The sequence below is a fragment of the Gossypium hirsutum genome, chromosome D02, assembly GCF_007990345.1.
Source record: "Gossypium hirsutum isolate 1008001.06 chromosome D02, Gossypium_hirsutum_v2.1, whole genome shotgun sequence".
Lineage (NCBI taxonomy): Eukaryota > Viridiplantae > Streptophyta > Magnoliopsida > Malvales > Malvaceae > Gossypium > Gossypium hirsutum.
The window spans coordinates 983,574-998,531 of NC_053438.1; the positions used below are offsets into that span (position 1 = coordinate 983,574).

Sequence of the window (14,958 nt, forward strand, 5' to 3'; positions counted from 1 at the left end):
AAATGATAAGCTGACATGACATTACATATAAGATAATATGTTTGGCACATTAGATTTTAGAATTAGCATAACTTTATTTGATGACTTTAATGGCTACTATTTGGTGAGGACTGAAATTTTAAAATCTGAAAGATACAGAAACTAAAAATGACCAAATAAAAGTATAAGGATTAAACCCACAATTCTTACAAAGTACAAGGGCTAATGGTAGAATTTAATCGTTTTTCAATAAGTTTGATATTGTTTTTTATTGAGATTTTGTCTCTGAAGAGCGTGAGTGATTGAGGATACTTGAAAAATAGTCAGGTTCAATGAAGTGAAAGCATCTCGTCGGGATGGATCATGTGTGACACACAACTACCTACCAAAGAAATATAAACATCTATGTTTGTAAAGTTTAAACTCGTACCCTATAATATGCTATGCTATCATGTAGGCAACTTAAATTTTGAATATATTTAACATGTCAATATTTTAGAGTATAAAATTATGGGTAACTATGCTACCACTTCGGCAACTTTCGTTAATTTCATCATTAACTTAGGCATTAAATGTCAAATTAGATTTAATATATAGTATATTTAAAATACATTGATTAAATTATAAATGTGTGTATTTATTGCATAAATAACTTAAATTTAAAGCATGTAAAAAAATATTTGATTTAACATAGAAATGGGTATATTTGTATTTACAAATTGATTTACTCATTTTAGTTTGACAGATAAAAATATCAATACGATACTAATATTTTAATTATTCTATTAAATCGCCTTGAATATTAAGAAGTTTGGATAATTTTAAGTACATTTTACAAGATTAACCCACTAATTTGAGGATTTTTTTATATATTTTTTACGTTCATTTTATTGTTTATGTTCGGATCCGTAGCTACTTTTAATAACAATGACGTCTCCAGTATTTGAATTTACACAATTTTTTTAATAAAACAAAGAAAAACTTTAAGAAAAGTTTCAAGGTTTTTGTCATCTCCAATGTTATACAAAGTATCGTAAAAGTTGTAATAGTTTATATAATGTTATTAAGGCATGTGTTTAGACAATATTATTTGAATTGAATCAAACCGATCAGTCCACCTAATTACGTTGTTGATATAATTATATGTCTGAATAATCATAAATATCAAACTATTACAACAAATGCTCTCCAAGAAATCAAAAATTAGAATCAAACCATTATCGCCAATGGCAAATTCAGGGGAGTTGGTAGGGTTTGACCTCCCTAAATTTTGTAAAATTTCTTTTTAGGCCATTTGAATTTTGAAAATTTTTAAATTAATATTATAGTTAGTGTTTTAAAAAGAATAATTCTATGTTTGACCCTCTAAAATTTTTCAAAGATTTTTTAAAATTTGATTTCTTATAGGATTTATAATTTTTATAATAAATTTAGTAACAATTTTAGTTTAATTTAGTAAACTAATACAATATTCTAAATATTAAATTGATAAAATAAAGTTCAGTAATTGTAATTTCTAAGTATGAACAATATCTAATTATTAATTAAATAAAAGATAAACTTAAATAATTATAATATCTAATACAAATTTTGGTGGTTAAGATTATCACAATTTATCCAAAAAAAGAAATCCCTAAATTTTGGTGATCAAAATTATCCCAAATTTAAAAATACATTATCGAAAGTCAGCTCGACTCACTTAGATCAAGCCTACTTTAAACATGCATATTTTATATAAATATCTCAATCCTCTTACCAATAATTCCGATTTCATTATTGATTACAACACGACTGGGCTATTATTTGTATTATATATTATTTGATTATGTGCATTATATTATCTTAGCGTTCTTGATTAGGGATGAGTAAGATCTGATTCAATTAGAAAAATTAGATAAAAAATTTAAATTTTGAATTAAATAAATCAAGTTATTCGAATCAACTCGAATAAAAAATCAAAATTTTCAGTTTAACTCGAATATGAATTACAGAATTCGAGTTACCCAAAAATTCGAATAAGAAAATGCAAAATTACGTCGTTTTGATAAATGTTTACCTCTTCTAATGTTTAAAATCAAAACTACTAAGTTAAAAGGTAAAATTATGTTGTTTTGATAAATATTTACCCATTAAGTTAAAAGACAAAGTCAATATATTGCTTATGTAGTTAAATAATCTCATATTTCATCTACCAGTTAAATAATCGGTTCACGTAAATACAATATGAGCATAAATAATAGGATTCATTAACTTGACTCGAATAGACTCGAAATTTTTTGACTCGATTCGTTTCGATTCGAAAAAAAAATTAAATTGAGTTCGGTTGCTAAAATAAGATTTGTCAACTCGACTAACTTCAAAAATTTTGACTCGATTCAACTCGACTCGATCAAATTGTAATGACCTGATAGTCACGAGTGTTGAAAAGTGCATTTCCGGGATTTTGTTTTCATGAAATGGACTTGTAGATATTTATTAAAAATATTTACGAAGTTAGTTGTGTAGTCAATTAGGGTTTGGTTAGGTGAATTTGCATGAATTAAGAGCAATTAGGTATAAGGACTAAATTGCATAAAGAGTGAAAGTTGAATTATAGATTAAAGAAAAGTAAAGGGACTAAAGAAGCAATTAAGTCTTATTACAACAAGTGGTTGGTGTTGGTGAATAAATGTGTAAAATTTATATACATATATTTATTAATAAATTATATTTACTTAATATTTAAGTATATATATTATATTATTATAATAAAAAGTAAATGAAATAATAATAAAACAAAACAAATAAATAGATAAAAGAAATAGAAAAGGAAACAGAGGTAGAAACGAAAACAGAAATGGAAAAAAAGAAAAAGAGAAAGAAATAAAGGAGAAATTAGGGTTTCAAAGTTCAAAGCTTAATTGGTGAGTCAATTTAGTCTTTTTTATTGTAATTTTTATATATTTAGAATTCCGGTATTAAATACTACCGGACCCATGTCAAAATTTTAGAAATTATTAAGTTTTTAAGTGTTGTCTATGTTGAATAATTTTAGTATCAGGGATTAAATTAATAGATTTTTAAGTTATAAATGAAAAAGAATTGAATTATAGAATAAATTGTAAAATTTGAGTATTAGAGACTAAATTGTGAAAAATTGAAATTTAGGGATTTAAGTGAAATTAGGGAGTTAAATCTAATCGAAAGTGGAATTTGTATGAAAATATAAGATTGATTGTGAAGAAATAAAATTAGTCTCGATTTAGGGGCTAAATTGAAAAATAGACAAATATTGAGCAAAAATTAAAATATTCAATATGAAATTGAATTGTGTTGTATTGATAAATTTTTTTAATTTTTTTAATTCCGTAGTTAAAGTCGTACCGGAACCCTCGACTAAAAAGGGAAAAGATAAAGTCGACGAGGAATAGCTTGGAATTTCCAGTTTGTATTTTTATAATACAAATCTAATTATTAATTGTTATATTTTGATTAAATGTTTATGGTAAGTGATTGAGGTGAGTATATGGCATTTTGATATTGAATTGAATTTATATGTATATGTGATTATATGAAAAATTAATATTGGATATTGGTTGTTTTTGAATTGTGAAATTAAACCCTATTAGGTATATCGGGTTGAGTCGGATGTAGATGGCATGCCATAGGATTGGAAGAGTTCAGGGATTTCTTCGACTTCGAGTCGATGAGACACTGGGTTCAATTATTTACTTTGGATTAATTCGATGAGGCACTGGGTGCCAATTTACTTCGGTTTAGCCGACGAGACACTGAGTGTCAAATTATTACTTCGAATTATCGGTGAGGCACTGGGTGCCAAACTGTTGTGTTTTGGTTGGATCCGTGTATCAGTCCGAGTCTGAGTTGTGTTAATAAGGGTAATTAATTGAAATTATATTATGATTGATGTTAGATGATATTGTATGTGAAATGAAAATGAGATAGTAAATTGAAATATGGATTGAGACACGTGAATTGTGTATTCATGAATTGGATATGGAATGAACAAAATTATTGTTTAAATTATATGTGTATTATATTGTGAAAAGCTATTTATATAGCAAATATGAGAAGATATTGTGAAACAAATGAAATGTGGTATGGTTATTGAAATATTTAGATTGTATATTTTTGATTTCATTTTTTTTATATCTGGATTATAAAAATTTCACTGAGTTTTACTCAGCGTACGGTTTTATTTTCCGTGCGCAGGTTAAGTACTAAATTTTGATTGTTGATTCAGCATCCAACAACGGTCCCGAACTCAAACGTGGTGATGTTTTATCCTTTTGTGTCGGCATGTACCTAGGATGTCTAAATAATAATTATTTTTGTGGATTGATTGTAAAGTAAATGGGATTATAAGTTTAATATTGATTGGTTTTATACATATAATATTTGTTTATGTTTGAGGTCATGTTATGACATGTTTAAGTTAATGTTTAAATGAACATGAATTAGGCAAAGTAAATTGAATTTGACATGGTTATAACTTGGATTTGAATGATGGTAAAATGGTATGAAATTATGATATAATTGTGGTACCTATGAGGGTAGATTGGTTAGACACCTAGGATATTTGTTTGATATGATTTGTATGAGTTTGATTGTGTTTTGAATTGGTTAAACGAATGATTTTTGAGTTGCTTATCGTCTAAGCTTGCAAGGAATGTTAAACTTGTTGTTGAAGGTACATTTTGAGTCCACACGGCCAGACGCACGGGCGTGTAACTAGACTGTGTGAGACACACGACCTGACCTAACAAGCGTGTGAACCCTGCAACTTCGAAAATTTTTATTATTTTTTGAAAAATTCTCTGAGTTTTCGAATTAGTCCCGACTTGTTTCTAACACATAATTTGGGCCTCGAGGGCTCAAATAAGGGACAATATGTATGAGTTTGATTGGTTTTGACTTTAACATTATATGATATGAAATGCATTGAAATTGTCTGTTTGATCGGTAATGTTCCAAAACCTTATTATGGCGATAGATCTGGGTTAGGGGTGTTACACGAATACTCACCCCTATTCTCGACATCACTATTATGTATAATTGAATAATAATTTATTTAATTAAATAATGAGTTATATATATAAATCAACAAAACTAAAGTCAAAAGGGTTAGAATTTAGATACCGTTATAAATTTTGTTAGAATTTATTTTAAGAGTGATTATAAATTTTTAAGAGAGTCAAAATATAATTTTATCATCGTATTAATTTATTATTGCTAAATTTTCAAAGGAACTAAATTGAAATTTTATCATCTTTGGAGAGGATAGAAGTTGATTTTACTATTGTATTAACTTATAATTTTTAAATTTTAGATGGACTTTTTTTTACCATTTTGGGTGGTCAACTCCCGTCTATCCCCTTTGGTGTCGTCCCTGTTCTATAATAATGGTGTCGTAAGTTCATTTTCAATTTAAATATATGAATTAATTGCACTAAACATCTTAAATTATAGTTTGAATTTTAAATGTTAATTCTGATCTAATATATAACATATTGAATGACGTGACCTATTGAGTTTATACATGTCACACATGCTATATTATCAAATGATGTATATGCCACATGTAATAACATATTTGGTCCATATCATTCAATTTTAGTAAAATTATAAAAATAAACTAAAATTGAATGACGTGACCTATTAGGTTTAAACATGTGGCACATACTACATCATTAAATGATATATATATAATGTGTAACAACATATTTAGTCCACATTATCCGATTTTAGTGGAATTATAAAAATAAATTAAAATTTATAATTAAATCCAAATTAAAGCAAAAATTTGAAGCCAAAAAAATTATATATACTAATCACAACATTCAAATTAAACTCGAGTACCAACCAGTAACATATTTAACCTTTAAAGGATATTTAAAATATTTTTTGAAAAAAAAAATACCAAATTAATATAAACCAGAAAAAAAAGTTCACATCGACCCAATTACAAAAAAGTTCCAGAAATTATCCTAAACTGATATTTATGAGGGAAAAAGCTTTAGGAACATAATACGACGTCGTTCGTCTTGGAAGCAGTTAGCAATAGTATGTAGTAGCCGACTCCCATAGACGGAGCGGGCAAGTTTTCAGTAGCTGATTTGCAGGTAAAAAAAGGTTCAGCCAACGGCAGCACAGATCGCCCGATACGACGTCGGTTTCTCAATCCGATCAGTATTTTTTTTTCTCTTCTTCTTAAAGTTCCATCTTTTAGTTCTCAAGAAATTAAAAACCCAAACTTTTTTTTTTTTGCGTTCAATAATTTTTATATTTTTTTTGCCATTTTTTTAGTTTTATAGTAATTTAGCTAGAATCAAGTAGCTTTCAACTTATTTATTTTTAATTTCCTTTTATCCAATTTGATTGAAAGATTGATTATTTATTTTGTTTTAAGTCATGCATATAATTGTATCAGCTTAATGTAAATTACGAATGGAGTTCAGTTTCTATGAAAAAAAAGTGCTTGAATTGATTCTGACATTGGGTTTTTGCAGTTTTTTTTTTAATTATCTAAGCATCCAATGGCAGCAGCTGTGGAAACTTCACCAGTTTTAGAGATTTTAGGTACTTAATAACTATGCTTCTTTTCAGAATTGGGTTAAATCACTATTTGAGGTCTGAATTCGACAGTTTTTCCCACAGGGTCTGAACTTTCTTTTGTCCAAGTTAGGCCTTGAACTTGGCAATTGTTCCCATATTGGGATTTGCACTAGGCAGCTAATCTCACGTTGGGGTTTGGACTTCTTTTGGTCCAAGTTAGTCCCTGAACTTGGACAAAAAAAAAAATTCAGGTCCTAGGAAAGAGTTATCGAAAGTATTTAACCCTTTAGAATTTCTTCTCTGTATATAACTTGCTAAATTTTCTATTATTTTTATTGAATATTTTTAGTTCGAGAACCAGATGGATATTCTATCTGGAATGGACCTCCATTCAAGAATAATAATCAACCTGGGATTAAGCTTGAAAAAGTTCCTTGCAATAATGCTAAGTATAGTGAGGATGGTTCAAGGATTATGGTGACGAAAATGGACTCTGCTATTGGTATTTATGATTCCAACACTTTGAAAGAGATAAGGTGTTTTCAAATCCCGAATGTAGTCGCTTCGGCCCTGTCCCCGTGTGGGGCTTATCTTCAAACCTTTCAGAAATCTACTACGCCGCAGGAAAAGAATGTGGTCTTATGGAGCATAGAGACCGGGGATCCTGTTTATGAGCAGTTCCAGAAAAACATGACAAAAGCTACATGGTACCATATATGAACATATGCATATATTGGTTGCACACATTACATTATTTTAAGTGTACTTACTTGTAAATCTGTGTCTCAGGCCATCAATCCGATTCAGCTCCGATGAAGCTGTTGCATGCCGGCTTGCTACAAATGAAATACAGTTTTTCGATGCTGCTGATTTCTCTAAAGGAATTTCACATCGGCTAAGAGTTCCTGGGGTGGCTGCAGTGGAGCTTTCCAGAGCTCCTGGGTCCCATGTGGCAGCATTTGTTCCAGAATCTAAGGTCGGTGTTTCTTTCAGTTCCGTTGGTTTCTTATAATGAAAGAAAGAGCCTCAGTCTTGTCCCAGATTAGTAATGTTCTGATGATTTGTTAACATGATGCGTCTTGAACTTGAACATCGATTTGTTTCATTTGTGGCAGTGAAGGAACATGTCGAAGTTAGTTAAAAGTGTATAATAAATACTATATGATTTTGTCATATAGATTCAGGGTATTTCATTTGCGAGACTTGAATAAAATGTGGACTTTTTTGTGTTTACATGCTAAGGATGTTAGAAACGAGCAATGCAGCTCTAGTAAAGCACGTCTTCAAGAGCTAGTATGTAGGAAGTGTTCACATATAAAAGTGCCTTGAAGTTCCGGGACTGATATATTTTGTGTTGTAAATTGGAAATGATTTAATTACCTCCTGATTGTAGATGTACGTGACACGGGAGCCTAACTTTTTACACTTTCGATAAATTTGGGTTTTGTTTTTCTTTTTTGTAGGGGAGTCCAGCTAGTGTCCAGATATATGCATGTGCGAAAGAGTTGCAGAGCCAACCTCTAGCTCGACGAAGCTTTTTTCGATGTTCTACTGTGCAGTTACATTGGAACCATGGTTCAACAGGACTTCTAGTTGTGGTTCAATCTGATGTTGATAAGACTAACCAGAGCTATTACGGAGAGTCGAAGCTGCACTACCTTACAACTGATGGAGCCTTTGAAGGACTTGTTCCCCTTCGTATGTTCTTGCTTAAACTTCTGCTTTTTTTCCCCTTCTTCACCTTGTACAATTTATTGACCTTGTTACATATATTGGCAGGTAAGGAGGGGCCAATTCATGATGTTCAATGGTCATATTCTGGGAAAGAGTTTGCTGTTGTTTATGGATGTATCCTTTTCTTGTCATAGAAGACATGACCGCGTGTTCAACTCTTGGTCGATGATTGGATTTTGATTTTTATCAGGGCTACATTTAGCTAGTGTGTTTATGAAATGTAATGGGATTTGGAGTGATAGTAGCATGCACTTTTGATCCCCCGAGGTAGGCTATTTATGAATAGATCCTCTAGTGTAGTACATACAAATCATATTTATGAATTATTTAAGGGTAAATTACACTAGTAGTCACCCAACTATTACTAAATTTCTTTTTCAGTCACCCAACTATTCAATTTTTTGTTTTTTGATCACCAGTTGGCTAACATAAAAATGGAAACACCCAAAAATCCAAGTTTGTTATGTGACCAAGGCAGAAAAAATTTGAATAGTTAGGTGATCATTTTATAACTTTTCATAATTGGGTGACCAAAAAAGAAATTTACTAATAACTTTTCATAGTTGGTGACAAAAAAAAAAAAACTAATAGTTTGGTGGCTACTAGTGTAGTTCACCCATTATTTTATTTGTTACATATAATGTGTTGACATGTAAAACAAGGGTATCCCTATATAGTGTATGGTAACAAGGGTTAGCCTTTCACTTCATTCTTGATGAATCCTTTCTGCAACTACGCCCCTTGACATACTTTCAGTTATGCCTGCTAGTGCAACAGTATTTGACAAGAAGTGCAAACCAGTACAGGAGATAGCATCTGGTCCTTACAATACCATTCGATGGAATCCGAAGGGGAAATGTATCCTTTTGTAAATAATTCATAATATTCTTCCTATTTACCTTGTCTCATGAGCTTTAATTAACTGTTCATTGTACTTTTTGACTGTACATATTTGTAGCCTTAAGTCTATGATATACAGTACTGTGTTTGGCCGGTTTCGGTAACTTGCCTGGCGATATGGTATGTATACACTTTATTTGCTGTATGTATTCACCTGGTGGAGTCAAGTTTGGTATTTGGGTGGTTCCTGTGGATTTGTTTCTCCGAGTCAGTTGACCCTTTTTCTTGGAGGGTCTCTGGCTTATATCTTCCTTCTGATATTTACATTTTGGTCCTTATGTTCTATTCTCCACTTTTTCTTTTCGCTTTGACCTAGTTTGTCTTTTTTTTTTTAATTTTTATTTTTTATGTTTCCTTCTAAGGAAGGGACAATATTTGGGTTTTGTTTTTTTCCTCATTAGGCCTCTTCTCAATGAATCGTCCTGCATCCCTTGTTCTTAATGGAGCTGATGTTTAGTTTTATGCTTCAGGCATTCTGGGATATTATAGACAAAAAGCAGCTTGGAACAACTAGGGCCGAATGCTCAGTAACAAGTGAGTGGTCTGCGGATGGATGCTATTTCATGACTGCTACAACAGCTCCCAGACTCCAAGTTGACAATTGGTATGTTGATTGTTGATGTTTTCTTATAATGAGGATTTAGCTGTTTGTGGCAGCAAGTTGGTCCATTGGCTGAATTAGAGACTGAGTTGTTCTCTTTTAAAAACCGAATAGACTAGTTAACCTCAGTATTTCAATGACTTTGGAGATACTGTTGTTAAGTGAAAAAGTACTAACATCCGTGCCATTATCTCTCCGTATTTTATATGAATAGAATGATCTATGTTCTTTCCTCTCTTTAGAAACCATATATAGATGATAGTGATATCATATCTACCATTTGACCCGAGTCAAGAGTAACCATTATTTACCAAATAGTTTATTTACTAATTTCTGATTATCTTGTTTTTGAAGTGTTAAAATTTTTAACTACAATGGATCGTTGCTCTTCAAGAAGATGTTTAACAAGTTGTTCCAGGTGAGTATCGTGATTATTTAGTGCACTTTTCATGAAATAGTTTTGTATGCACTTTTCGTTACTTGATATTCATCATGCAGGCTGATTGGAAGCCGGAGTCACCAGATAAGTTCGGTGAAATTGCTGAACTTATAAAATCCGTTGGTTCTGTGAAGATTGAAGAAACCAAATCACTAGGTTCTATTTCATCAAATTCTCTAATTTATTTTAATTCGACATTGGTTTGAGTTCGGACCATATGCACTTGAGTCCATTTAACTTAGATTTTATTATTAAATTCTCATTTGTAGATGTGTTGATGTTGTTTTACTCCTTTTCCAGGACAAGGGTCAACCACCAAAAAGCCTGCATCGGCTAACCCTCCCGCACAGAAGCCTGCTGCTTATCGTCCTCCGCATGCTAAGAATGCAGCGGTAGTTCAGGCAGAGGTACTTCTCTGACAAGTCTTAAGATAACGATTTGAATGAAATGCAACGTATAAACAAGAAACTAAATGACGAGTTCACTAAGCAGTAAAAACACAATTAGCGAGACAATAGCAATACAGTATGATACAATGACCCTCTAGGTGAGGATTAGTTACACTGTCACCCTGCAAACAAATACTTTTTGGATTGTATAATCCATATTGTTCCAATTTTTCATTTTTCCTTGGAGTATCCATGTTTGATCTTTATTGGACCATGATACGAAATTATGACCTCTGAGGCTTCTCATTCTAGCCAACTTGCCTTCTGAAATATCTTCGATATGATTGCATTATTACGATGACATTCCTATGTTTACAATTTCTTTTCGTAAGTCCAAAAAAAAGAAAAATCTTTTTGTAACCCTGACTCTCTATCATTGTGTAATTGCAGTTGTTTGGAGGGAGTTCTACAGGGTGAGTTTTCTTTCATTATAAATTCCGTGTCTAACATCCATACCGGTCTTTGATTTCCGCATTTTCTGATTCTCACATGTATGCTCTAATAATGTAGAGAAATGAGCAAGAATGCACTCAAAAACAAGAAGAAGAGGGAGAAACAGAAGGAGAAAAAGGCCGCCGAGGCAGCAGCGGCATCTGGTGCTACATGAAAAAATTGCAGTTTTAGCCTAATTTCCAATCAAACTATTTAGACCTTGATGCTTTGCAGTCACCATTTACCAGTTTTGATATGTAGCATTCGTTTCTGATTTCCTATTTTTTCTATGGGAAAGAGAGAACTTGAGTACACATATATTGTTGTTTATGAGCTAGACGTAACAATTCTTCACTCATCATAATTGTTTTTAAGATGTTATATATTTATTAAAATTTGACACATTAATAATTCGAGTTATATAAATTTGACATGTTCACAATGGGTTGAATCTCACTGTTCATACCTGGACATATTATTCCAAGCAACTGATGTTGAAACAAGGTCGGACAAAGGTATTTACAACAATACTAAAGCTTACAGCATGTTTGGTTGGCATGAATAGCCATTCCATTCATTGCCTATTCCGCGCGCTACAGTGATTACACCCCTATTACACTGTTTGGTTCACCGTTTACTATTCCACCGTTTTGCTATTACTTGTTTATTCCCTCAGCACCTGTAATAGGTATTCAGGGGTGGGGGTAAGGAATTGGTATTCACCGTTTACTGATTTCTTCTCCCCAAAATTTTGAGACCAAAATATCCTACTTTCTTCTACCCAAAAAGTTTGCTCCAGATTTCATATCCCTAGATCTCATCCTTCCTTCAAAATTTCTGCCGCTACCAAAAGAACCATGACTCAATTCCCTGGGCACGTTTGGTTCGCTGTATTGGATTAGAGGTGTATTGGATTAGAGGTGTAATGGAATAGATGTGTAATAGCAAATCAACTGTTTGGTTGAATGTAATGGAATAGAGGCGTAATAGTAAAACTGTGTTTGGTTGAATGTAATAGAGGTGTAATAGCATAATGGAGAAAACTAAAATGACCAGAATACCCTTAGCATAAATTTGTTTTGGTAAATGATTATTGTTATTGTTATTTAAATTTTAATAAGATTATTTATTATCAAAAATAAATTATTTAATCATATTTAAACATAATTATTATTTAATATATTTTAATTAAAATATATAATTTAATAAAATTCTTAATAATTAGCAGAAATTTGTTTTGGTAAATTATTTTATTTAAATTTTAATAAGATTATTAATATCAATAATAAATAATTTACTCATATTTAAACATAATTATTATTAAATATATTTTAATTAAAATATATAATTTAATAAAATTCTTAATAATTAATATTCTTATATGAATTTACTCAAATCATAATATATGATACTGTAAAATATAAATTAAAATAATAATTATTAAATATATTTTAATTAAAATATATAATTTAATAAAATTCTAATAATCAATATTCTTATATGAATTTACTAAAATCATAATATGATACTATAAAATATAATTTGAAATAATTAATATTAAATATATTTTAATTAAAATATATGATTTAATAAAATTTAAAATAATTATCTAGATTCAAATTTAAGAATTATTTACATGAACAAAGATATAATATTTGTTTCTAAGTTAATTATTTTAATAAAATAATTAAATATTTATATAACGGTGTTCTCATCTTTTGGTATTTTTATATGCAATTTTAAAGATTGAATCCAAACTTAAAAGAATATTTATTTGTAAGCATTTCACCGGTTTACTTCAACTCAATTATTAATTAATTTTTAATAAACATAAATTCAATAACCATTACTATTATCTTCTGAATATTGTACTGAATTTTAGACAATTAAATTAAAACAAATCTATTACATCGATCCATAAAAATTAAATTAAAACTTGAATAATAAATGAAAAATAATAGTTAAAACAGAAAAAATAATAATTCTCGATTAAAACAGTTTACTAGTGTTTGAGAAATTCAATTATCCTTAAAAAACAACACATTAATCATCAAGAAACAATACGACTTGCATGCTTATCAAACTAGCTCAAGGAAGTCAATTGGGAGACTAAGATCTCTTGATTCTTTAATCTTAAACAACACAATTTAATCATTTGTGTCCTACACTTTAAGCAAATATTCTCTCCATTGAAAGTGTAGTAGATCACTTCATGCAAGACAACAAATCAAAAAACAATTATATAAAGTACAAAATAGAAATCTCTAAGCTTCAAATCTGGAACTTTTTCATGCGGTGGGTTGGGATCAAGGATGCACAAAAATCTGTAGAAGGGAACTGTAAGTGCGGAGGGGGGAGGGAAAAGATTATCATTAAGTCATAATAAAGGAAGAAAATTACCACCAGAACTTGCTTCAATGGAATCTTGTAATATGATACAATGGCCCCAACCTTCAATATGTAAAGTGAAACCATCCAATGGATATTAGAACTATAGTAATTTCAATCAGGTGAGAATCTTAGTCTCTCTAAAACATTATATAGGCCCTTTGAGATAGCTCACTTACAGACTCACCACTTGAGTTCATAAACGTTTGCGGTTTGGCAAGCATGACAGGAACATTTCCTATAAATCCGAAAAAAGTAACTATCTCAAATTAAATATTACATAATGGGACATTCTGAGTTGCCTAAGAAAATTTTAGAACATGAATTCATTTGTAATTTACCTACAATTTTCATTGAAATGAATAAACTTTTACTTTTTATTTTCCATCTATCAGGCTAGAACTTATGTTTTATTATCTTTATGCATAAGGAAATACCAATCTTGATGCTTAAACTAATATGGAAGAAGATGAAGTATAGAAGGTTTTTGGATAGTTTATGCCTCGTATTAAATAAGTTTCTCAAAAAATATGAAAATTGTGAAGTCACTAAGAATTGCAGCTGCTATTGTCTGCCATCATCCAAATCAAAGATAAACTTAGGTGGGATTCTAATCTAATCAGTTTCCATTATCCAATACACTCTTGTTTGTTTTACTGTTTAATCTAATTAGTTTCCATTATCCAAGAGTCACTAATCCACTTTCAACTAAATCTAAGGTTGATATTTTTTTAGTTAAATTTTATATATCTTAAAAATCATTAAAATTTCGGCCATAATTTTAATTGAGGGTAAATTACTCCCTTTAAACAAAGTAGTTGAAACTTCCATTATTTTTGTAGTAGAAGGGAGGATCTTTTCCCAATGAGTAATCTAAATGCACTCTTCAAGGTTACAATGTAAAACAGTATCTTCATCTAAAGCATTCACTGCCACATGCATAAGCATGTTTGGTTGGCATGAATAGCCATTCCATTCCTTGCCTATTCCGCGCGCTACAGTGATTACACCCCTATTACACTGTTTGGTTCACCGTTTACTATTCCACCGTTTTGCTATTACTTGTTTATTCCCTCAGCACCTGTAATAGGTATTCAGGGGTGGGGGTAAGGAATTGGTATTCACCGTTTACTGATTTCTTCTCCCTAAAATTTTGAGACCAAAATATCCTACTTTCTTCTACCTAAAAAGTTTGCTCCAGATTTCATATCCCCAGATCTCATCCTTCCTTCAAAATTTCTGCCGCTACCAAAAGAACCATGACTCAATTCCCTAATTTTTCCACGAAAATTTCAAATTCTTCTCTCGCCAATACGGCGGAAGATGCCCAGGTGTCGCTGCCCGAGCCCAGGCCGCAGTCTCTGCCTCGCAAGCCGGTGAAATGCTTACAAATAAATATTCTTTTAAGTTTGGATTCAATCTTTAAAATTGCATATAAAAATACCAAAAGACGAGAACACCGTTATATAAATATTTAATTA

General features: G+C 30.7%; 1 protein-coding gene and 1 long non-coding RNA gene across 5 annotated transcripts; one reads left to right on the top strand and one right to left on the bottom strand.

Annotated features, from left to right (window-relative positions):
- The first annotated feature begins 5,944 nt into the window (after positions 1 to 5,944).
- LOC107902972 (eukaryotic translation initiation factor 2A) lies at positions 5,945 to 11,403 on the top strand. 4 transcript variants are annotated; one of them, XM_016829062.2, is made up of 14 exons: positions 5,945 to 6,147; positions 6,489 to 6,558; positions 6,884 to 7,241; positions 7,324 to 7,510; positions 7,998 to 8,232; positions 8,314 to 8,382; positions 9,025 to 9,126; positions 9,248 to 9,288; positions 9,639 to 9,772; positions 10,124 to 10,187; positions 10,268 to 10,364; positions 10,509 to 10,615; positions 11,048 to 11,070; positions 11,168 to 11,403. In XM_016829062.2, the coding sequence occupies exons 2-14, from the start codon at positions 6,516 to 6,518 to the stop codon at positions 11,262 to 11,264; spliced, it is 1,557 nt and encodes a 518-aa protein (XP_016684551.1). In that variant the 5' UTR covers positions 5,945 to 6,147; positions 6,489 to 6,515; the 3' UTR covers positions 11,265 to 11,403. The 4 variants fall into 4 exon arrangements, with proteins under 4 accessions (XP_016684551.1, XP_016684556.1, XP_016684562.1 ...); XM_016829067.2 differs by having other exon boundaries at positions 5,978 to 6,168; XM_016829073.2 differs by having other exon boundaries at positions 5,978 to 6,147; positions 6,510 to 6,558.
- A 1,822-nt stretch (positions 11,404 to 13,225) lies between these two features.
- On the bottom strand, positions 13,226 to 13,745 carry LOC121214403 (uncharacterized). The gene is made up of 3 exons (XR_005910003.1): positions 13,657 to 13,745; positions 13,490 to 13,540; positions 13,226 to 13,413 (listed from the first exon to the last, which is right to left on the bottom strand). It is a non-coding gene; the product is annotated as an uncharacterized lncRNA (long non-coding RNA).
- Positions 13,746 to 14,958: the final 1,213 nt, after the last annotated feature.